The sequence below is a fragment of the Polypterus senegalus genome, chromosome 13 (assembly GCF_016835505.1).
Source record: "Polypterus senegalus isolate Bchr_013 chromosome 13, ASM1683550v1, whole genome shotgun sequence".
Lineage (NCBI taxonomy): Eukaryota > Metazoa > Chordata > Cladistia > Polypteriformes > Polypteridae > Polypterus > Polypterus senegalus.
In genome coordinates, this window is record NC_053166.1 from 71,356,102 (window position 1) to 71,379,958 (window position 23,857).

General features: G+C 41.4%; 1 protein-coding gene across 2 annotated transcripts in view; it reads right to left on the bottom strand.

Moving 5' to 3' along the window:
• The window catches only part of fgd1 (FYVE, RhoGEF and PH domain containing 1), a 193,117-nt gene that overhangs the window by 97,034 nt on the left and 72,226 nt on the right, over nucleotides 1-23,857 (bottom strand). Inside the window, exon 1 of one of the 2 annotated variants that reach the window (XM_039775923.1) lies at nucleotides 10,769-11,166. The exons of the other annotated variant lie outside the window; for it this stretch is intronic. Coding sequence (XP_039631857.1) covers nucleotides 10,769-10,823 — 55 coding nt within the window. The 5' untranslated portion in view covers nucleotides 10,824-11,166. Of the gene's footprint in view, nucleotides 1-10,768; nucleotides 11,167-23,857 lie in introns of those variants that run through there. 2 annotated transcript variants of the gene reach the window in all.

Genomic DNA, 23,857 nt, shown 5'->3' on the forward strand with positions numbered 1-23,857 from the left:
AGAAGCTATTTATTTATTTATAAAGCACTTTAAAAACAACATCAAGGCTGACCAAAATGCTGTACAATAAAACCCAACATATTAGACACACAATAACCAAAGGGTAAATGAAACAGAAATACATAAACACATAAGAGCTGAAGAAATTTATAATCAAAAGTACAGAGATAGTCAACATATCATACTGAGTTAAAGACCAGGGAGTAAAAGTTTGTTTTTAAATAGGTTTTAAAGACAACGAGTGAAGGAGCCATCCCTAACGTGCAATGGCAAATCGTTCCAGAGTTTTAGAACTGCAACTGAAAAAGCCTAATCACCTCGGAGTTTGTATCGTGCCTTAGGAACATGTAAAAACATCTGGTCTACTCACCAGAGAGAGTGAGACGGTACATAAGGGTGCAGCGGTTCCGACAAATAAAATGGAGCACAACCAGGGGTCCTCAATCCCAGTCCTGGAGAGCCGCAGTGGCCGCAGGTTTTTGTTCTGACCTGGTTGCTTAATTAGAAAGCAATTCTTGCCAATAAAGCACTAACAAGCTATGAAATTAAATTAACTCTGATATGTCAGGTCATTCTCATATCCTAGATTTTCTTTCCCTTTCTATCATGCAAATGATTTGAAGGCTAAAATGGACGAGTAATTCTCAGTCCTTCACTTTTTTCTCTTCATTTTTCTTCCAAGTATTTAATTAAACCCAATAGTGCAGATAAATACACAGAGTTGTAAATGTAAATAAGCTAAATGGAGAAATGCTGCTCTCTCTTGTCATTTGCATGTTATTGATAATAAGGAGCAATTAAAATAGCGGTTTAAGACAAAATTAAGCAATAAGGGCTCAAAATCACTAAAGTGAAGCAGAAGTGTTACTTTAGCAATAAGTGCTTTTTATTAAGCAACTGGGTTGGAGCAAAAACCTGCAGCCACTGCGGCTCTCCAGGACCGTGATTGAGGACCCCTTGGCACAACCATTAAAGGATTTAACAATAAATACAATGATCTTAAAATGGATTCGAAAACGAACTGGAATCCAGTGAACGGAAGCCAAAATCGGGGTAACATGCTCATGCTTCCGATTGCCAGTTAAAAAGTGAGTGGTGGCACTTTGCACCAGCTGTAGGCGAGCAATGGAGGCCTGGCTAATTCCAAAAAGAAGCGCATTGCAGTAATCTAGACGAGAGGTTATAAAAGCATGTATCACTTTTTCAAGGTTGCGTTTAGACAAAACAGGCTTGATTTTTGACAGCCGCCTCAACTGGAAAAGGCAAGATTTTACCACTGCGCTCACATGGCTATCAAGTTTTTAAGTAGAATCCATTCTCACACCTAAAATAATAAATATAAATAATAATATAATCTCTCTATGACAAAAAGACTTTTTTCCTGTGACGACACGTGATCTTTGGAAGAGAGACACGTTCACGTCCTGCGAGATGGACAAGTCACATCATACTTACAACCTTTGGAAGCAAGTCCCATGATACACATGCAGAGCAGGTTAGAGATAATGGAAGTAGGAAAATTTGAAAGTCTCAAAAAAATGAGAGTAAAGATTGCATTAGCACAAACAAACGGAAAATATTACTCGGTGAAATAACAGAAGAGCGAAAAGACATCGAATAGTATTTGAGGATGTCTGGGGGACAAGAGAGACAAGGCAGTGAGACAAAAGGACAGCTGCTGTACAGGCTTTTAAATGTTCGAAGCGCCGCATGAGAGGCAGATCATGCGGCACTGCAGCAGAAGCAAGCCACCAGCTGATTGAGCAAAGAGGAGGTGAAAAAAAAACTGTTGTTTCCCATTGTATCACCACTTAAGGGGGGTATTGGAGGAGTGACCGTGCCTCCTTGGGGCGCATTCAGCCCCCCTTTTCATGGCACATAGCGCTGGCAGGGGGTGAGAGGGGTTGGCGAGTGAAGCGAGCAGGGAAAACTGTCACCGATCAAGAATTCAGTACAAAGTAATCTGGCAGTTTCTGGCCCCTCCTGGATCAGGGTGGCCATGCCACTTTTATGCATCAATGTGCACACTACCCCAAAGGCCCTATACAGTGCTTTACAACAAGCTCTACCCCCACAGGTAGCACTAGGCAGTATTTCGTAGCATCCAGCTTCTTGCCGGTGTCTGTTGTAATTTACTGTTTAATTACACATTTTGCTTTTGTGCTCCTGAACATCATCTGTGCATTCAAAATTAAGCACATTGCGAGGTAATTTGGTGGATCCTCACTGGCCTAACATGAGTGAAAGTGAGCAACTAGTTATATAGTTGGGCTAACAGCCCCAGGGATTTGGTTTTCATTCATGACCTGGCCACTGTCTCTCCCCCACCTCCTAAACACAAGTGGGTTAGGGTACCGGCAGCTCTATTGTGACTCAGAGGTGGTGTATGAGCTAGCTGGCCCTGTAATGGCTGCTTCTTGCCATACATCTGATACTATCAGTGTACACTTCTGTTCCCTATGACTCTGTAAAGGAAAAATTGGATTTAAAAAATGGACATACGGATGCTATAAATGTCAGTGCCAAGCCATACATTCTCTTTGGAATGTGCCAGATAATATTTTCATTAACTGACAGATTGTATCATCCACTCGGAAAGACAAGGCTTTCTTATCTGGATCTTGCACCACTTCATCAGGTCTGTCCACCATCTTTCGTGAATTATTAAGACAGCAAAGGGAGACATTAACAGGCATACCAAAGACAGAGAATGAGCGAGAGACAGAGAATGAAATATCATATAATGCAATAAAAATGTCAAATGCAATTCACATTTAATTGATTTCTTAGAAAATCAGCACAAACGCTGCAGGGACTTTTTGAGTACCAGACCGAGAAAACACAGTGCATACTCGGTCAACAGTTCAATGAAAGATGAGATGGTACTGTGCACAATAACTACAAGTCAACCTTCAAGCACCCGAGCTGACCACTCCTGCAGAAGATGAACTTGAAAAACTCTGCAATTAAAGGGTTTCTGCTTGAATGGTCTGAAAAGATTCTGGATCTGAACCTCATATTGATGGAAAGCACTTCGGAAACAGTGGGCCGCCTTCCTGTTGTAAAGCGGCAGACCTACAAACCCTACAGTATGTTAAAAATGCTTCAATGTTATTGCACATCTGTTTTCAGAATTTTGACGGGGATCACTTTAAAAAGCCCCCTTTGCTTTTTAGTCTTTACTGTGCATAGGCCCTCCTCACCTAGAAAGCACTGGACACCACATGCTCTCAGCAAATTCACATGCCTTTTAAATCAGTCTTTGATTATTACTGTAATTCTAGACAAGCTAATCTGAAACATCAATGCGACTCAGTTTCAGCTCTTGTGCCTTGGGTGACACCCACAGGCCATTCTCCATAGCCCCAGTGGCAGGGTCACCCTGGGAAGCATTTGTTTTAATTGTCTTCATGTGTTTGATCAATCAAAGTCACTTGCATTACTGCAGGATCACAAGGTCCGACTTTCTCCTTCTCACTCACTATCACTCAGGCAACCGGGGAAAGTGACTGCAGAAAATCTCCTTATTTCTTTACTATAAAAAATGCTGATACTTGCCGAGAGTACATCTTATACATTCTGGGGTTTCATTTACAGTTGCCAGAATTGATTCGAAAGCTTGCATATTGTAATGTTTTTAGTTAGCAAATAAAAGGAGTCATTTTACTTGACTTCTCACTACATTCATAATGGCTAACAGAGTACAACACTCTAGTACTACAGTTGGTAACCAAAAACAAACTGTCTCTGCACACCTTGATTTCACTCCCCAATTGGCTGCTTTTATGCTTGAAGCCAGGGGTGGGCAGATTCAGTCCTGGAGGGCCGCAGTTGTTATAGGTTTTTGTTCCAACCCAGTTGCTTAATTAAAAAACAATTCTTGTCAATTATTTAACTTCATGGCTTGTTAGTGCTTTAACTCAATGTCAAGTCATTTTCATATCCTAGATTTTTTTTTCCTTCCTAAGGATAACATCCAAATGATTTGAAGTCTAAAACAGACAAGTTATTCTCAGTGCTTCACTTTTTTCTCTTCATTTTCCTTCCAAGTATTTAATTAAACCCAATAGTACATAATAAATACACACTGGTGTAAATGGAAACAAGCTAAATGGAGAAATGTTGGTTTCTTTTGTCATTCGCATCTTATTGCTAATAAGGAGCCATTAAAAACCGAGACTACAGCTGTTTAAGATTAAAATATGCAATAAGGGTTCAAAATCTTAATGAGCGAGACAACTAAAGTGAAGCAGAAGTGTTACTTGAGCAATAAGGGCTTCTTATCAAGCAATTGGGTTGGAACAAAAACCTGCAGCCACTGTGGCCCTCCAGGACTGAATGTGCCCACCCCTGCTTTAAGCAGCTACCCAAAGACTCAAATGATGGCATTTCTACAGCAGGGGGTTCAATCACGTTTGAAGTCTTATGCACCATCTTTTAGCCTTGTGTTTTTGAAGAGCATGGTTTCTAGGAGGCCAGCCATGGGGGAACAAGACACAAAACAACAACCCAATGATGCAGAAAGTGAGTGTCTGAGTTACCCTTCCTTACAAAGATAACTGAGGGTGAAATTGAGATGAAACAACAGCCGATCCCACCATTTGTTTTGTCCATGACAAAGTCAGTTGTTTGCCAGAGCCTAATCCTGGATGAAATGTCAACCCACTGCTTGGCACAACTACGTACACATCCACACTTTCTCATTCATGAATCTTCCAAGCCTGCTAATTCTACTGCGGGGCCATTGAGGCACAGAATCAATTACAACAGCATAAAGGCTGGGTTATACTTAACCGTTATGCGCATACATCATGGCTGCCACACGTTCTCAGTGTTCTTTTGATGCTTCCTCTGAGCATATCATCAGAAATGAGCGAGTTGCGCAAGTTGCAGTAACCGCAATAATCTGGTTGGAGTGTGTGTTCAGGTTTTGGTACATGATGTCAGCATCATCACTTACTACCAACATGTGACGGCAAGCCACACTGCAGCTCAATCTGTGTGCTTCGATGTTTGATGAATGACTTGATATCCATCCATTATCCAACCCGCTATATCCTAACTACAGGGTCACGTGGGTCTGCTAGAGCCAATCCCAGCCAACACAGGGCACAAGGCAGGAAACAAACCCCAGGCAGGGCGCCAGCCCACCGCAGTGCATGCACACTCACACACCAAGCACACACTAGGGACAATTTAGGATCACCAATGCACCTAACCTGCATGTCTTTGAACTGTGGGAGGAAACCGGAGTACCCGGAGGAAACCCACGCAGACACAGGGAGAACATGCAAACTCCATGCAGGAAGGACCCGAGAAGCAAACCCGGGTCTTCCAACTGCAAGGCAGCAGCACTATCCACTGCACCACCGTGCCACCCATGACTCAATATGGTGAATCAAATCATCAAACTTAAATGCTGACATGCAAAGGAAACACAACCGTTGCATAATCCCCATCGTAATGATGTGATACATTTAAAGGTCTCACATATCATCTGCTGTGTCACTGTTGCCATCTTTTTTTTTTTTGCACCTTCCTAACAGCATCAGAATGCAAAGAATTTTTTATCTAATCTTTATTTAATCTTCTAATCTTTCTTTATTCAATTAACAGCACAGCGAAACTAGACGTTGTTCTCACTGCCACCTGGTAAAATCCTCCAGATTTACATACAGTATGGGTGCAAGTATAGACAGTGCACTGCTTGTGCAGCAGCAGCGTCTGTAACCGCACGTTTCACAGTAGCATTAAGTTTATCCTTGGACTTATAATCAAAGCAGGTGCCAACCCAAATTATGACACTGACGCACAAGCTTTTATTCACTCATACCAGGCCAATCATTAAAGTTTGTCTTGATTCAAAGTTCACCTGAACTAATGATAGTTGCTGTTTACCTAGAAGCTGCAGCAAAGCCAGAAACATCACCCTTACAGCATGTGAGTAAGGAGGGTGTGTGAACTACACAGAGCCAGTGTCTGGTGGCCACTGTACCAGCTTCAGTTTCATTCATCACTCCTCTGTTCTCTCGGCTACATTAGCTTCCTGTGCAATAAACCACAACAAACAGAAAGCCTTAACTTCTAGGACCACTGACTACTCTCAGTCTCTCCCAGCGCAGTAAAAACAAGACAGACACCCAAGATATTCTGATGTCAGCAATCCAGCTATTCCATAGACACTGCTCACGGACCCCTTGGCGAACACGCATTCATTTTTGTGGATCCTACTCTATGAAGCTCTTTAGGTTTGTTTGTCTGTGAGACTGACATTAAAAACATTTACATTGCCTCCTTCTCTTTAGTCATTCAGATATGCTCTCCGCATATGTAATCATTTTAAAACAAACTCTTTTGTATTTTGTGGTAATATCTACTTCTTACTTTCAATGAACTGCTATGCACATTCACTTCACTGTTTTATATTTCAACTGTTTCTTCGTTATTATTTCTGCTACAGTTGAGGTGGCTAAGTTACAGCTGATGCATGACAAGTCCAGTATTCTGGACTTGAACATTGCACCTGGTTGTTCTCTGTGTGAAATTTGTATGTTCTCCCTGTGCCTGTATGGTTTTCTCCCCACCTTTCTAAAACATGCTTGTTATTATTACTGAAACCTTTATCCAAGATGAATTAAAACATTTGAGATACAACTGGTTAAATTTCTTTTGTTTTTCCATTTGGAGCACAGATGGGTGAACTGACTTAGTCATTGTCACAAAGCGTCAGTAGTGAGATTTGAACCCATAACCACAGAGACTGAAGTCCAAAGCCCTGACAACTATGTCACAAGTTCCTGCCTGATATTAGTTATAATGCCAGTTCTAATTTGGCCCTATTTGAGTGTGGGGTTGTAGGCCTACACAGTTGGGACCTTCAATGAACTGGCAACCCTGTCCAAGACTGGCCTTTGTACCTGGTAGTGCTGTTATAGGGTCCAGCCTCCCATACCTCTAAATCAGATTAAGCAGCTTTCAGAATGTTGTTTATAATCACTATTACTATTTACTTTGCAAATGTAAACTCAAAAAAATCAAGATGCCTGTAACACATTTGATTCTTTGACAGGTAAATGTTAAAGGCAAGATGGAGGTACAGAGGTTAGCATTGCTGCACTACAGCTTTAAGGACACTAGGTTCAAATCTGGGTCCAATGTCAGTCTGTTTGGAGTTTACACATTCTCCCTGTGTTCTGGCAGGTTGTTTTTTACAGCACTGTGGTTCCTCCAAAGATATTCCAAAGAAGTGTAAGTACTCTAAACTGACCCAGTGTGAATCAGCCTGGGTGCATACAGTATGTGTGTACGAGGACTGGTTCCTGTCTTATGCCAGTCTTGCGCTGATTTTGTCCTTTACAAACTAAAGATGGACATTAGAAAGCAGAGAAGGAGACAGATGGAATATTAGCATGATAAACTAACAACCAATCAACAAAAGCAGAGTGAATTGTGGGATAATAGGTCAAAAAGTGTGAATGTCCCAAGTACACCGGATTTGGTAGAATATTTAAGCAGTCTTAAAATTATCTGTGGAGAAGCCGGTCTTCAAGAGCAGGCTGGATAGTCAGAAAACGCTCTTTGCCCAGTCTGAGAGCAGGAAAGAGAAGTGACCCATTTAGAAGGCAGGCAGAAGCAGGGTGGGTGAAGGTTGGAGCAAAATTCATAGAGACTGCAACTAATGAGGAGTCGGGTTGAAACATCTCATAATTGTGAATCAGATCTGCCTGGACTGGACCTAATGAGGAGTTGAGTGGTGCAGGACCCAGACCTGTAGGGGGTCTGGAGACTCTTCCCAATGTGTATCTGCGATGTTTTTTTGCTTTAATTGATGCACCTTGGTGTTTTTTGCTCCATTTTATGATTACTGGAGAATGTGATTTGCTGTAAGCTGCCATTGTGGCCTAATATCCAAGACCTGGGACTATGCACCACAAGATTTACTCAAAGTTCTCAACAATTGCCTCCCTGTGTGACCCTGAGGAAGTTACTTAAAGGATCCTGCCTGCTGCAACTAGAAGATTAATTGTAAATAATTATGCTCTAACTTTATAACTGTAAATCACTTGATATTCACTATAAAAAGGGCACCAAAAGTAAAGCTTGCTATATAAAGTAAAGGTGTGACAGCTACATGGTACATTATATTACCACATATGTTTATTCACACTCTTTTCACCATATCTCACCAGTAAATTCAATACTGCTAGCTACATGGATTCATTTTTGGTTACTTCTTTTTCATCCTCATTATTTTAAGGTGACCACATGATTGTCTTTTGAAGTTCAATTACAATGTGATAAATGATGCTTTTCTACACCAGGCCTGAGCCTCATTAGTACAAAAAAGACTTTTCAGCTACCACTTTGGGTGCTGACAGATGTATAGATGATCCTACTTTTGTGCTTTGCTGGTTGTGACACTTCTTATAATCCACAGGTATAAAATTTCAGAAACAGCAATTCCCAAGTTACAAAAGATTTCAAAATGAACAGACCCGCTCTTGAATTAAGTAGAAATAGGAACAGCAGGTGAAGTCACATTCAGTACATAAACATGTCACAATAAGAACATATAATGAAAAGAGCAGGTCAGGCTGAGCTCCTCTTCCAAAAGCAGATGGACAGATGGGTGCCCACTTCCTTCTGCTTGCACAGCTTAGTTTACGTGATGGTCATTTCTTTCATACAAAGACATTATTTTCATAAATTTAAGCACCCAAGATGTCACACAAGATATAAAGTGACAAATAGGGTTATATTTAGAATATAAATATAAAAATAAGAAAAGAGCACTCAACTCATGTAGAACCTTCTAGGTTTTTTCCCAAGTTGATCGTTGTGTTTAAGTGCCTGTTAAGATTTGAAAAATGTCAAAGAGGAAAGGAGGTCCTACAGACTGGAATTAATGCACAAGCTCAGTCTCTCCTTTTAGAAATGTGCTGACTTTCCACTGAGGTACATTCCAGTGGTTTGACTAAAATTTCTGTACTGAGCCCACCCTCCCTGAGCCTCACTATATTGATGTAAGTGCAACATTTTATCGGTTCAGCTGCAATAATGAATGCAAATTTTTATTATGAATTCCTTTTTTTCAGTATCTACAGTATATTTTTGGTGCAGTAAAAGGCCAGACAAAATGTACATTATCATTTTGCAAATCCTATTCATTTTCTAAATTAAAAAAACAGATATCCGTGGTTTTGTGTGCTAAAGAAAATAACTTCAGTTAAAAAGGTTTTCTTTTATTCAGCTTGATTGTTTTCAGTGATGTGAACAAAAATACATTCCAGTTCTTGTTAAAGATCAGGGCTCTGTCTGCTGGCACCTCCCTGCGCCCACAGTAAACACCTCTTATCAAAACAGAAGTGCTTCCTGACCTGCCGCAGGAGTTAACAGGATTCCGACGACTGCTGACGGTGGTTTACCCTCTGGGTATTGGAAGCACTGTCGGGTTGTCATCTTTGCTCCCAGTTTTATTCTGGCATGCTATGTGCCTCAGAGCTCTCCTCTGGAGATCGGCAATGAGCCCAAGAGCCACCTGTTACACATCTGGCACCCAACTGCAGCCCAAACATCAGCCTTGCTGACAGCCAAATCGATCGCCGTCTGTTAACTATCCCCTGCCTCACTCCAGTCTCTGCTGGGATTAAGTTAGATCTCCCTCATTTCTGTACCGTTTATATTGGCTGTTCATCTAGTGCAGATGACACATATGATTGACCACAACACCTGAATTTATTCCATCTTTGGACTGCATCATATTGTATATTGAATAAAAAATTGTCACCTTAATCTATCATATCTTCATTTTTTCTGTTGAGTATTTCTCCTTAGACATAGATGGAATTATTTTCTTTTTTTGTAATAATTTTAGTATATACAAAATATTATCATTAATTACATATTAAATTAATAACATTGTAAGATTTCTTTCCTCTAGAAGGATAAGCCACTAAATAAGAGTAACTGTTGCCTTCACAGATAATAACCCTTTTTTATTATAAATTCCTCATATCACCCTGTATTTTTGGAATTTACACTTTCAAGTGCTTAGTAATTGTGTTCGCCACATGCCAGTTACTATAAAGATGAACACAAGCCGGCTAAAGAGCAGAGTGACTAGCAGAGTTGTTTGTAAGTGAATATCAGGATTTCCCATAAGAAACCCCTTTTTTGGCTCTAGCATTTAGAACATCATCACATGAAAGGCACTATAATAGTGAATAAGAACCTAGTCAACAGCAGCTTGTGGAAACTGCATTCCAGACTCTAGCATCTTCATCACCACCATCTTCATCCATGAAAACTGACAGCTGAAAGAACAGCTAAGAAACAGCAATGCCACAAGAAAATCTGCAGTAGCAGTGGCGGCACAGCAGCAGGGCACGTCAAGCATTCAAATGGTAAAAAATGAACTTCGTAATTTGTATACATCTGATAGCAGCAGGAGCCTTCAGAGGTTTAATTCATAATTATGATTTCATTCATTCGGCAATACTGCTTAGTTCTGCCATGAAAAGAAGGATTCCAAATTTTAGAAAAGGTTCAAGCATGCTATGTAACAAATTATTATAATTATCACAACGGAAGAGGCTAATTTTGCAGCAGTGAGAAGGAACAAGCAATGCTATTATTCTTAATGCTAATCACATGGCAATTTTGGGTTTAGCTGCCCGTGTCCTACTGTGCCCTATCTTCCTGCTGCCTTCGATGGAAACATGCTTCTCAACACGGGAAGGACCGGGAAAAATGAAAGTGATGTACTTACCCCTAATGATGGTCTTCTCCATGTACATGGCACAGCAAGATACAAAACCAGTCATTCAAAAACCAGAAAGCCCAGAGGGGAGTCAGTCCCCTCCAGCAACCCCAGTCCTAAAAATCCAGTAGCAAAGACGTCTCCCTTCCCGCAGTAACCCTCCTACACTCAGCCACACAGCTGCTCCGATCCTAGGATCTGCTCGGCAACCAGCAACATCACCAGAACAGGAGGGGGGAAAAGGAGCAGAAGCAGCAGCTTCCCCAAAACGACAGACAGACAGACAGCAAAGGCTGCAGGGTGCAAAGAAGGCGTGTGGCTGTGCAGATTTCTGACTCTGCAAAATATTCGTTAGTGGTTTATCCTCCCAGATTGCTCCACTAATCTGTGCCATGCAATTCTCTGTAACATGCATGCAGCATAGCCATGAAGTGATACGCCCCCTCCCTCCTCCTCCTCCCCCGCTGCTGATTCTTTCCCCCAGCGGCAACATGCACACACACAGACACACACACACCCACACACACACACACACAGACACACACACACAGACACACAGAGAGGGGCTGGCAAATCGTTTCCTAGGAAACAAATTGAGGGCTATCTGCCCTTCTTCCAATGCAAAGCTATAGTTACTAAGGTGACTCTACAAAAAAACACTGGCCTTGGGGATTCATTCCAGTTATCACAGTCAGTTTAGTGAATAAACTAGATCTCAAGTGTTCATCAATGAATGGGAAAAATAAATGATCAATATAATTCTATATGTCTGGTCACAATGTGTGAAAAGCCAATGCCTCTGGACATTAAAAGAAGGTACAAACCATTTAGTAACATGACACATGAGGTTCTATGGTCAAAACATCTCCAGTCTGGACCTTCAAATGAAAGCCCCTCTGCATTTGTCAGTAATGCCCGGGTATCACTGTACCACTCAGTTAAGGGTGGGTCACTCAATAAAACAGAAGTAAAGGGACTCTGGTCAATGACAGCTTGCCAGAGTCACTCTTATCAATAACAGTGAGTTAAAGCTACACCCAAATGGTCATTAATGCTGTGCACGATAGATAGATAGATAGATAGATAGATAGATAGATAGATAGATAGATAGATAGATAGATAGATAGATAGATAGATAGACATACTATGGTCTGAATACACATCAGAATAACTAAAAAGAAAGTAAATTAAAAAGAATGAAAAGAAATGCTCTATCTCAGTCACACTGAGGCATTATGCAGACGTGTTGCCGTTGGTATAAAGCCACCTCCGTAGCGTTTCTTGGCACGCTTCTGCTGAATAATTTGTTGGCTGAAAGTCCTGTGTGAGTATGTCAGAGAGAGGATGTGCAGCATTGTTCATAACAGTACTCAGTTTTATTTTAATTCTCTCCTTTGCTACTACCTCCATGGGGTCCAGAGTGCATCCCATAGCTGAGCTTGCACTTTTAATTTGCTTGTTAATTTGATGGGCCTTTACTGAAGGGATGTTACCGGCCCAGCACACCACAGCACAGAAAACAGAGCTGAACCCTCACAGAGTTGTAGAATATGTGAAGGACATCACCACCCGCATTAAAGGAACACAGTCTCTTAAAAAAAAGACAGCCTGCTCTGCCCTTTCTTATATGACTTCTCTGTGATACGAGACCAGTCCAGCCTGCCACTGATGTGGACCCCCAAGTACTTGTAGGAGAGCACCACCACCACATCCACTCCCTTAGTGCTGACTGGACTTAGAAGGTCATTGGTATGGAGAAAGAGGCTTTACAAAGTAATAATGCATGACCAACTCAGTTATTACCACTGGCACAGAGCGGCTGTGATCCACACCTTTCAATTAATGTCCCTCCTGTACTGCTCAAAAACACTCTGTGAGAGTTTGTTCCATCAGTAGCACTGAATTAAAGGTAGTCAGGTCATTAATTCAGTTAGAGACAATCTATTTCCTAAGAAGTTAATTAAAGAGATTTCAGACACCTCAGCAACATTATGCAAAAGCACCTTTGGACAGTAAAACTGAACTAATGTCCCCCTATGCTGCTCAACATCTCTTTGCTAGAGCTGCTCTGCTTAGAATACAGAGAGTATTACACACCATTCTGCAAACCCATTGCCCTACAGGGTCTCCAGTCAGCAACACAATGAGAGACACAATCTGGTCATTGACAGTGAATTAAAGCAGAACTGGATCTGCTATGCATGGGATTACAGTGTCAACACTTTGGCCACCTACTGACATGGAGCTGCTTTGATCAGCAGCACTGGTTTAAAATCTCTCACCACTGGTCAGTAAGACGAAGTCAAAGCTGTTCAGATCACTCCTACACATGAACTGCATTCTCTCTGCTCAGGAATACTGTACCCTGTGACTAGTCTTCAGTATGCTCTAAACGTACGGTACTGCACGTTCAATAGTGTTTTTGTATAGGGTGGTCCAGATCTAATTATGCAATTTTCATTACGCTATAACTTATTAAGTTTATTACATAGAGAATTCACAAAAAATTAATTTTTTGTTGCTGATAGATGGCAGCACTTGCCCTGCATTCCAAAATGGCGGGGAGATGGTTGTCAGTCGAACAGCGGGTGCGATGTGTTCGCCTTTTCTCGATAATGGGGAATGTTTCCGAGGTGCATTGCATTAAAAGTTGCATAATTAGATCTGGACCACCCTGTATTTCATACTATTGGGCACATTAGGGCACACTTTAAAACTGTGTGCCAGACGTACCTTACACACGACAAGGCAGGCCACTAGTAGAGACTAATCTGTAATCAGAGAGGCACGAAATAGTTAGAATATACCAAATCAGTTCAACTTGTGGAGGTTGTAAGAACCTCCCATGGTCTATGCACTAATGTATAGTCTCTTCTCGTTACTCAAATGTGGCACTTGGTGCCACTGCCCACCTGCCAAGTTGCTCTGCCTGCCTAACGTAAAGTCATCTCTGATGAAGGATCGCAGGAATCGTCGGGTAGAGGGGTCCTTTCCATCAGATTGGCTGGCCCAGCGCTGACTAAGCTGTGGAATCGCCAGTTGGGGGAGGCAGTTTGATGGCTGAAGTCTCCAGGACTCTGAACAAATCCAAATCGTATCTACTGTTAAATTCTGCTCTGTACTTGTAATATTTTTATTTTACTGTTATATTGTATTGAGGACTACTTGTGTTCTGTTCTGTGTGTTGTATTGTATTGACTCCCTTCTTTTTGACACCCACTGCACGCCCAACCTACCTGGAAAAGGGTCTCTCTTTGCACTGCCTTTCCCAAGGTTTCTTCCATTTTTTCCCTACAAGGGTTTTTCCTTTTCTTCTTAGAGAGTCAAGGCTGGGGGTGCTGTCAAAAGGCAGGGTGTGTTAAAGCCCATTGCACCACTCCTTGTGTGATTTTGGGCTATACAAAAATAAATTATGTTATATTCTGTCCAACATAGATGGTCTAAATCAGTCCCCATGCATTGCAGGCTTGAAAGAAGTTGATGATGATAGTTATCTGAGACACCCACTATTCAATCCATAAACACAGGGGGCAACATGGTACCTTGATCAGGTGGTGGTGGTGCAGATCACCACTACAGAAGAACCAGAAGACAGCAGAGAATAGTTCAGGTTAGTAGGGAACTGCAGACATCAGAGGAAAATGATAATACAGTGTCCAAAAAGACTAAAAAAGATACAACTAAAATGTATCTATGAAAAAGCCGTTTTAAAAAAAAGTTTTTAGCATTTTTTAAAAATTGTTCTACAATACTAGCCTGGTGAATTTCTGTTGGTAAAGTATTCTAAATTTTAGGTGCATACCAGTAAAAGACTGCCTCACCACTTCTTTTCAAATGGGCTCTTAGAATTACAAGCAGACCTTCACTTGAAAATCTAAGGTTATGACTTGGAGTGTAAGGGGACAGACATCCCAAAATATAGGACAGCATGAGATTATTTAAAGCTTTGTACACCATTAGCAGTATTTTAAAGTCAATTGTAAATGACACGGATAACCAATGTAACAACGCTAAAACTGGTGACGTGCTTAAATTTTCTTTTTCTAGTTAAGATTTTGAGTAAAGGCTGGCTAGCACGAGTTAAAAAGAAGTCCTCCATGTCGTGCCTCCTTACCATCTGATTAGTCTGCAGTTTCCATTATCTCTGCCCCTCCTAGCAATGGTGTCCTGTGTTGCCTTATTGAAGTATGGCATTTGGCATCATATCACCTCAGCTTTAAATGGAGCACAGTGTCCAATCCTCCCCAGAGGCAACACCATCTGTCCAACACCCCCTCCCCAAATACCTCCTCACGCCCTCAAGCACATGACGATTGCACTGTAATTAACCTGCAGCTCCACTGCAAGGGTTACAGGGTCAGCCCTGCAGTAACAGATGAACGGATTGATCTTTCTCCTCGGCCGCTTAATTGAGGTTTTAATCACTTCACTGTCCAGCTCCTTATTTTAGCATTTAACTGAACTCCAAAGGTGGTAAGCTTAGTTTTACACTTGAAAGATCATGAAAGCAGGGCAGCTTTCACACATTTGAAATACATGTGCTGCTCCATGACCCATCTCCAGGACACAAAAGACAGCTCTACGCCTAAAAATCAAGTGTTATTAAGTTGGAACGCGTTCATTTTTCTTTGTAAATTGCCATTCACTGCTGTATCATAGCACATGAGGGGGGATAAGTCCCCCACACTCGCCAGCACTCTGGCTGGGGTGCGCACATCTGCTAATAAATGCTACAGTCTGTTTCTAAGCTCAAGACCTACACTTTTGTTTTTACTAGATTTTGATTTCAGATGCACAGCAAATCCAAAAACACCATTGTTTCCTCCACACTTACTGTACATACACAGGCTAACCTTCCGAATTATATGGCATTACTATGTCACTCCACATAGAGGGATGAGGCCTAGGCCTACCTTGCAGTTACTTAAATACTCTATGATGGGCCAATGTTAGGATCACTAGATGAGGTCAAAGAGGTGGGAATGGGGCACAGTATAAGTGCTTTTTTATGCAGTGGTACCTTGAGATACGAGTGCCCCAACATACAAGTTTTGTGAGATACGAGCCGTCACTAGGTTGATTTTTTGCCTTGAGTTACGAGCCAAAATTCGAGATACGAGCCATCAAAGAACTTGTCGCTGCACATTCCAAGGAGTTGACAGAACTACAGAAGCAGCAACATACGGAGGTTCTGCAGGAGATTGGGCAGAGGAGCCAGAGTTGGAGGAGGTTATCTCTTCAAATGAGATAAAGGAAGTGTTGGCAATGTGGGAAAAAGTTTTGGACTTTATTGAAAAGGAACACCCTGAAAAAGTTGCAACTGGTCGCACAGTGGCGCTATTTAATGACACTTGCTTAACTCATTTCAGAAACATTCTAAAGGGGAGAAAGAAACAAAGCTCCTTGGACAGGTTTCTATTGAAACACCCTGCGAATGAAAGTGACAAAAGTGTGGCAAAAAAGAACAAAACTAGTGAAGAAGAAAATTAAGTTAAGCAAAAGTGAAGTGAAAGAAAAAAACATTACAATACGCTAATCAGCTCCGGCAACATGTTTATTTCTTTAGATTCTCTTTTATGTATTAGGTTTTATTTCGTTTGTATACAATATTTGTTCATTATAAATACATTTTTCTTATGTTGAAAACATTTAAGAAAAAAATGGGGGGGGGTTTTTTGGGGGCTGTTATGAATTAATCTCATTTCAATTAATTTCAAAGGGGAAAATTAATTTGAGATATGAGCATTTTGACTTACGAGCTCGGTCATGAATGAATTAAACTCGTATCTCAAGGTACCACTGTATTTACTTCTGACAGTCATCCACAACTGAGTTAACTGGTTGTTACCGCCAGCATTTATTCTCTGCTCATGCAATTCAATCCATTTTAACCAACAACTGTCACCCAGACCAGCACCATTACTATTCTCCAGGCTCAAGGTCCCTGCAACTGTGATCATAGAATTTCAAGGTGATGGCATTTTACTGATCAGTTAAGAAAATCGGCTCATCAAAACCGTTTGGTGTAATGCCAGGTAATTCTCATGACAGTTAACCAATGCATTTGCCCAGTGTCATCCCATTCAAAGTATTGCTGGAAAAGGATCTGCACATTGTAACAATCATAGCCATAACTGTGGGGCTTCATTAAAAAATGGTAAACCTTTGGCTCTGCAATCTGTACTGACATTGTTTATTTCAAATTGAATCCCAAAGCTCAGTAATTTGCAGGCACACAACTGTGTGGTTACCCAGAATTATGAGCACATGTAAGGTTAAGTGACAGTAATCAAGAGGTGAGATATGGACCTGGGACCATGCATCATCGTTCTTCAAGACAGAAACTAAAATGGGCACATCTGTGAGTGAGGAAATGTCACAAGGCCTAAAATGTAGAAGAATCAAGCTGCTGGTTTTCACTCACTCTTTTTAATCATTTGATCACTCTTTACTTTGTATCTTCTATTTATTTTGTATGGTACTTTGCAAAGCAAGTACTATCATCACAGTGTTTAGAGCACAAAGTGACACATGATGACAAAACAGATGATTCAAGCCTGATCTGGAATGAGTGACTATGTGTATATTAGTGTGTTAGATGATGGACAGGTGCCCCATCTAGCATTGGTTCCTGCCCTGTCAAATTTATCATCATTGTGAGTTGAAATGAGTTAAAAATGCATAAGTGGAACAATTTCTGTGATGCTGTGCATGATAGGATTCATGGCGGTGTGCAGTTTTTTATTAAAAGCAGTGTAGCTTGTCTCAAGCTTGTGGGCTCCTTGGCGCTCTGGTGTGTTGCTGTGCGTCTACAAGGCATTCAATGGGGGAGGCAAGCTGATTGCTTGTTACTTACAAGCGTGATTGTCTCAGCTGTTCCCCATTGACATTCTGTGGGTTGGTAGGTGGAGCCAGTGTCCCCACAATGCTGAAAAGGTGCCTGGGGAAAGAAGAATGGCTAAGTGAAGAGAATTAAAGATCTGCAGAAAGATGACAGAGTATTGGAAGGACAAGTAAAGAAAGCTAGTGTAGCAATGAGGAGGCATGGAGGTTGGGAAGAGGACTTGTGTGAAGCAGTGACACTCTGGGGGTAGGGTCACCACCTGTTGAGCACTAAAGGGGAGCAGAGGCAACCAGGCACTCCCAAGAGTTCCATGGACACTGAGAGACAGCAGTGTGAGAAGGGAGCAGGGCACACAGAGTCCTTGGGGAGGAGGACACAGGCCAGTAAAAGGGTTGACCACATGTACTCTGTTTTTACAGATTATATATTTATCTGAAGATGAACTGCACCCCACTTTTTTCTATTTTGAACCGTGTTTTAGTTTGTTTTTATACAAGCACCAGGCACTTGTAATACCAGCCTTTGCCGGTTTGAGTCTTCTTTGCACTTGTTTATCTTCAGTTTAATGACTATCAATAGCTCAGGGTTCAAGACAATGCTAGCTGCTGGCTACCAGCTACCAGGGCATCACAAATTCTTTACTGTGACAAGCCTAGGACAGTAGGATTTATCATTCCATCTCTGCTGCTGTTGTTATTCTGAGGGCCTGTGGCACAACATGATAGCAAAAGACAGTTGCCCTTGTACTGGAGCAGCAGGGTCAGCTTCACTAGTCTGGCCCCAATTCAGCCTGGCTCAGGAATGCTAGTAGTTGCAGGGGCACAGCGAGACATCTGGTCAGCCACATGCAAGCCTCCCATTGTGGCTCTTATTTTTCTGTAGTACTGGGCAACTCCCTGGCAGTGGGAGGATCGCTTCTTTCAAGTAGAATTAAAGCTCACGCCATCACGGATTATAAATCTTATATATGTGTAGCAAAGCTGTCGAAATTAAAAATATCAACATAAATAATGTGAAAAATATTTTAAAAAGTGTTTCAGTACCCCCCTGCAGTGGGCTGGCACCTGCCCGGGGTTTGTTTCCAGCCTTGCGCCCTGTGTTGGCTGGGATTGGCTCCAGCAGACCCCCATGACACTGTAGTTAGGATATAGCAGGTTGGATAATGGATGGATGGATGGTTTCAGTACCCAGAGGAGAGTATGATAAGGAGAGTATGATAAGTTAAGTGAGAATAGGACATATTAAAAAATAAATAACAGAAGGGAAAAAATGAAAAGTAACTGGAGCACAACTTTAATGTTGTGGCTTTAGAAGTACATAAAAATGTAAAGCCCTGTCTGTGTTTATAAGAGAAGTACTAGCCAGTTCTGGTGGTAGGGAGTTAAACGTGAAAGCACAGAGTCAAGACACAAAGCCGTGTTCCACAGCACACATTAGCTACGTTGGGAAGATGGCTTGAAATGAGGCTCTCAATTGACAGAATTATGCAGTAATCTTTATGAAAATCTCAGCCACAAATCTTACCATTTTTGTTGGCATGGCCAGAATCCGACTACTTTAAAGCTACATCAACTGTGCCACTGGATGGGAGTGTAAGGAAATGAATTTCACATCCATGAAAAGGAATTCCACTACACTGGGATCACCAGTAGGTAGCCCTTTCTTCATGCATTTATTTACAGTAAGTGAGCCATCCTGAAGTTGAAGCCTGAACTTACATCCTCTGCACTGGACAGAGACAGGCACCTGCCTGGCTAAAGGAATGCTTCTTCTAAACAGTAGCAATTTTGGGCTTCACAAAGGGGCTGTCAAGCATAAGATCAATAATGTGTATCTGAAAAATTATGAGGCACTACATGAAAAAACTAAAAACCTCCAAACTACCTTTAAACTGGAGTCCCAAAAACAAAACCTATTTTGCATGATACACTCCTTGTATTGTAAAATATAGGATGAAACTGTCCTAATGGCACTAATTCAAGTATTACTATTATGTTCAGCAAAGATCTGAAATATCATGCAGCTTGAGTGACACAAGAATGTCAGTGACATTCTAAGGAGAATGAATAACATGTGGGAGGCTTTATGTTTATGATGGGCCTGCAGATAATCCCAAAAGGCACTGAAATCTGTCTTTGGGAAAACAGAAGTCTGGTCTCTCTTCAAAAGAGTTTTTCTTGCAGGATGAGATATGACCAACTAACTAGGCATACAATGAACAGATATACTCAAATCTTCAAATGTTATTGTAAATACACCAACCACCAGTTACATACTAGTTCACCTCACAGTGCATCTTAAAGCTGAAGGGAAAAAACTTGGACTTGCAAACTCCACAACCTCTACTCAAAAACACCTGCATGCCTCTCCTTACTATCTATGGTCTCTTCATTTAAAGCAAAGAGATTCACCAATTCCAAAAGGATAAAATAAAGACACAGATACTGGTGAGACTACTCATCTCTAAGGCACAGCCTTCCAGTAATGAGATACTACATGCATAGCACAATGGCACAGCACTCAGGTATACCTCTGGGCTCAAGTCAATTTTTTTTTCCCATCAGCTTGTTTCTTCCTCTTCCTAAAAGGTCTGATCAAACTCATTTTGAACTTTATGCTCTAATCAAAAAGTAGCATTGTCATAGATGCACATCCTTCCTTCCACAAGTGGCATACTCACCTTGTCCCAAGTACAGAAAGGTGTGTTTGATCTTATGTATGACTTCTATCAGTGCTGTGTAATGGTCTAAGGGTCCCATTGCATTTAATATGCCATAAGTCTATTGGGTGGAGTTGTGGCTCTGAGTTTAGGATCATCAACAATCGCAATGTTGCTGGTTCAAATCCCGTAAAACGGTAGAAGTGACTCTACTATGCTGGGCCCTTGAGCAAAACCCTTAACCTGTGATTGTTCTGTCCTGACATTAAACTGAATCAAGCAGGTCCTCCAAATTGCAGGGAAAATTCAGGGGGTTTGTGGCAGGATTGGCACTCGAACCATTGTAAAAATTTCACATTGTTTCAGTGTGGTGCTGAGGTGTCACCCATTACATGGCTACACTCAGGTCCCAATCCAGCTGGTTAGATGTGTGGTGGTTGTGGCAACGTGCTGTAATCAGAGCATGCTCCCAGCCTATGTCAGTTGCATTTATCTCAGCCACTGTGGCTGTGCTACGGTTATTACAAAGTGGTGCAGCAAATGATTGGTGGGATGGTTGGAGTCAAGAGGAAAGTGTCTCATTCAAAAGGAAGATCACTTCTCTAAAGTGATTCTAAGGTATATATTTCCCACCAAACGATTTTTCTTAATGAACACGTGGACCACATGCACTCACAGAGGCAGACATACAGAGAAAAACCCCTCAGCATGAGCCTTTCCAGAGGTAAAGTCAAGTTGCGTGTCTGCTGTACAGTGTGCTGCCCTCTTAAGTGTGGTTCGTAGCGCACACTTCGGTTGTACTGGAAATATGGATGAGTTGATGTGAAAGCGGGCATGAGCAACAGACTGTGAATTTTAATAAACAAAAAGGGTGGTCTAAAGCAGACTAAACGCTGAAAAAGAGACTTAGAAACAGCTCCAAAAAGAGCAAAGTAACAAAATGAAGCCAAAAACAGGCAAAGGGACATCTACTGAAAATCAGGACTAGAACTTGGGTTCAAGATGAAATTTGAAATCCAACCAGAAAAAAACACAATTTATAAAACACATAACATCAGGTGTTCTATGTTGGGGCTGTCACACAGATAAATGAATGCAAAGCTCAAGTGGTGCTAATATTTAGACAACTCCTTTCTATTTCCCTTATCCCCTCAACATGTGACTATTGCATAAAAAATACTGCAATGTAGCAAATACAGAACAGAGGGAAAGAAGCAGGGCAAACAACAGGTAAAGAGCAGAGCATCAGTCAAGTTCAGACATTGTAAACACAAAGGGGAGCCACTGAGCCCCAAATCACAGTCACAATATCACCCCACAAATCTCTTAAATAAAGTTTTTTTTTTATTTCTTCCAACTCCTTCCAATGATGAACACAGCCAAAGTACCATGATAACACACAAGAAAATGCTTTCTTTCTCTTCTTCCCCCCACCCTAGTTTTACTCGCTGCCTCTCCAAGGTGATGGTGTGGGAGTTTTTTACACCAGACCTGAAAATGCTTCCGGTGTTGCAGCAGTGGCCATCCGGTAGTCCTTGGCCCTCTTGCAAGGACCTAAAAAGAGCTGCTCTTCTACACTCCAACTCCCATCCTAACTGGAAACAGCCTGGAGGGACACTGCTATATATTGGGTGGGGGAGTGAACTGCTTTTGGAATCCCTGTTTGCCCAGTTTATCCATTGTCATTTTACCCCATCTGGGATAAGGATCACTAACCAGCTCCTTCCACGCTGTCCTCTATTATGGCCCCCAGCTTCAATCTCCATCCCTGTCAGGATGCCAGTCCATATGCCTTGGCACCGACAACATAATGAAAGAGCTGGTGGCAGATCCCTTCTCAAAATTAAACATAAAAGGACAAGGTGGAGGGAGACAAAGCCCACTTAATAAGGACTTTGAGTTTGATTCCCAATGTGCCAAGGAGGTCATGTCATTGCGACGCTGCAATTTCAGCAGCAACAGGACGTGTGTCCTGCACTGTATGATCACAGTTCATATCAGATGTGTGCCAAAGTGTGGTGAGACTGTAAATACTTTATAAGTCAGACAGAGTTGCTTCCTTTAGTTTTACCCTCCGTTTTATATCTGGACATATAATCATCTTTCCTCAAAGACAGTTACTTTTAAGTTTCTGGCATTGTCTTGTTAAGCTCTTTATAGTATATTGTTATGTCTGGAGTGTTCATTTGACATTATTCGTGTTTAATTTTATAATATACTTTTAATCCTGCAGTGGGCTGGCGCCCTGCCCGGATTTGTTCCTGCCTTGTGCCCAGTGTTGGCTGGGATTGGCTCCAGCAGACCCCCGTGACCCTGTGTTAGGATATAGCGGGTTGGATAATGACTGACTGACTGACCTTTTGTCATAACCACATACCTTTTGGGTTATCTTGCATTGAATTCAACTTAATGAATATTCACAGGAAAAAACAGCAACTGTTGGAGTCCTTCTAATATAAAATTTAAATTTCTTATATTGAGGGGGAGTTTAAACAACTTCTCCTTTATAATGCAGTGTCTGTGATAATCTGACTACACCATAGCCTTACTACCCTTAACAACTAGTGTCAAAAATGTGACATCTGTAAGATAACCAAAGGACATGCTTATTCAAGTGCAGGTTTCACTTGTGCACAACATGTCAATTCAGCGGCACAGCTGTTTGGTACCCTGAATCTCTGGAATTTGCTCAGTGACCACTTTACATCTGCTTCTACTCACATCATGTTTGCTTTGTGCAGTGTGGTGTCCACTCCTACATTTTTATCCTGGTACTCGCATTGACCTTTAGTGCTCAAAGCAAATGTAGCAAATGCTAAATAAAAAGTTCAACTGCCTATCATGGCCTACTAGTGTCACCCAACCTGCAGGAAATCTTGGGTTACTTAGGACTACCAGAAAAAAGACTGCTGGCTTTCATTATTCAGTACAAGTCAAGTGTTGTTAGAGTAAATTGTCATGAAACTGAAAAATAAGACAAAGGCTGGAAAGTCAGAAAAAAAAGCAACTGCTTGACAAGCATACTTGATGCACTGCAGTAATGGCAACGCTGTGACAGGTAACAAAAATGCTAACTGCCTGGACTACCAAAATAGTCCAATCATTGGCAGAGATGAGATGCTGAGGTGGATCATAGATAGGGCTCTTTGATAAAGTTTGCTCTTGCGTTATTTATGCTACAACTAAGGGATGAGATAATGCTGAACAAGAGAGTTGTGGGCTGAACTGGCTATTCTTGTTTAAATTTTCTTATTAAAAAATAGCATAAATGAACATATGCCAACACACCTAATCATGCATGTTTTCCAACACATTGTCATCAGTGTATAAATTCTAAGATGGAAGAAAGAATAGCTGCGTTTTTAAACTTTATTCATTCATTATCTATAAACGCTTCTTACAATACTGAGTAATGCAGTTCCAAAGTCTACACCAGCACATCAGGCGCAATGCAGGAAGAAATCCTTGGAGGGATTTCAGTCCTTTGAAGGACACACACTCACAATGAAGTACTTTAGAATTTATAATCAATATACACTACACATCCTTGAGATGTGGGAGGAAGCCTGAGCATTCAGAGGGAGATCAGGAAGGC